Source organism: Nicotiana tabacum, chromosome 4, assembly GCF_000715075.1.
Source record: "Nicotiana tabacum cultivar K326 chromosome 4, ASM71507v2, whole genome shotgun sequence".
In the NCBI taxonomy this organism is placed as follows: Eukaryota; Viridiplantae; Streptophyta; class Magnoliopsida; order Solanales; family Solanaceae; genus Nicotiana; species Nicotiana tabacum.
In genome coordinates, this window is record NC_134083.1 from 96,801,594 (window position 1) to 96,803,304 (window position 1,711).

Sequence of the window (1,711 nt, forward strand, 5' to 3'; positions counted from 1 at the left end):
AGCAATCCTTTTCCATGGTCATCTAGTAATAACCTGCCTGCAAGATTTTCTTTGCAAGGACATATCCATTCATATGGGGCCCGCATACTCCCGAATGCACTTCGTTCATGATCTTTTCAGCTTCTTTGGAATTCACGCACCTTAAAAGATTCAAATATGGGGTTCTTTTATACAATACTTCTCCGCTTAAGAAGAAACTGCCGGCGAGCCTTCTAATGGTTCTCTTTTGGTCTCCGTTGGCCTGCTCAGGGTATTCCTTTGTTTTCAAGAACTTTTTAATATCATGATACCATGGTTGGACATGTGGTTCTACTTTAACTGTGTTGCAATAACCATGTCTTTCTCAGATTTGAATCTCCAACGGGTCAATATGGGCGTTTCCTGGATACGACAACATTGCCGCTAAGGTAGCTAGTGCATCAACTAATTCATTGTGGAATCGAGGAATATACCTGAATTCAACGGATTTGAAATGTTTGCTAAGATCTTCCACATGTTTTCTATATTGGATAAGCTTGATATCTCGAGTTTCCCATTCGCATTGTGCTTGCCGAATGATCAAATCAGAATCTCCCATGATTAATAATTCTTTTGCATCTATGTCAATTGCCATGTTCATGCCCATGATGCAAGCTCCATATTCAGTAGTGTTATTCGTACAGAAGAACTGAAGCCAGGCTGTAGCTGAATAGTGTTGACCTGTGGGCAAAATCAAAATTTCCCCAATCCCAACACCCTTTACATTTACAGCTCCATCAAAGAACATTTTCTAAGTCTTAGTGTCTTCTGGGGTTACTTCAATTGAATTAACTTCCTTGTCTTGGAAATACGTGCTTAGGGGTTGGTATTCATCATCAACCGGGTTCTCAGCTAAATGATCGGCTAAGGTTTGGGCTTACATGGCCGTGCGAGTGACATAGACAATGTCAAACTCAGTGAGCAGGATCTGCCATTTGGATAGCCTTCCCGTAGGCATTGGTTTTTGGAATATGTACTTCAGATGATCCATTATGATTATGAGATATGTGATATAAGCCAACAAATAATGTCTGAGCTTCTGAGCGACCCAAGTTCTTTCCAGCAGAGTGTACTTGGCTTCATAACCAATAAATTTCTTGCTCAAATAGTATATGTCTTGCTCTTTCTTACCGGTCGCATCATGTTGTCCGAGGACACAACCAAATGAATTCTCTAGAACCGTTAAGTACAAGAACAAAGGTCTTCCAGGCTCAGGCAGAACTAACACCGGCGGATTTGACAAATATTCTTTGATTTTGTCAAAAGCTTCTTGACACTCATCCGTCCATTTAATTGCCGCATCTTTCTTTAGCAGCTTAAATATGGGTTCACATGTGGTAGTAAGTTAAGCGATGAACCTACTGATGTAATTAAACCTTCCCAGCAAACTCATGACCTCTTTCTTGGTTTTCGGAGGTGGTAGATCTCGGATAGATTTTATCTTTGTTGGATCCAACACAATACTCCTCTGATTGACTATAAACCCTAAAAGCTTCCCAAATGGAACTCCGAATGCGCATTTAGCCGGATTCAATTTCAAATCATACCTGCGCAAGTGCTCAAAGAATTTTTCAAATATTTCACATGGTCTTCTTGTTTTATGGACTTAATGATCACGTCATCCATATACATTTTAGTTTTCTGGTGCATCATGTCGTGCAAAATGGCAGTCATAGCCCTCATGTATGTTTCC

The 1,711-nt window shown here is 40.3% G+C and overlaps 1 protein-coding gene across 1 annotated transcript; it reads right to left on the minus strand.

Annotated features, from left to right (window-relative positions):
- Positions 1–343: 343 nt before the first annotated feature.
- LOC142180051 (uncharacterized) lies at positions 344–766 on the minus strand. Its single transcript, XM_075250970.1, has one exon. The coding sequence runs from the start codon at positions 764–766 to the stop codon at positions 344–346; it is 423 nt and encodes a 140-aa protein (XP_075107071.1).
- Positions 767–1,711: the final 945 nt, after the last annotated feature.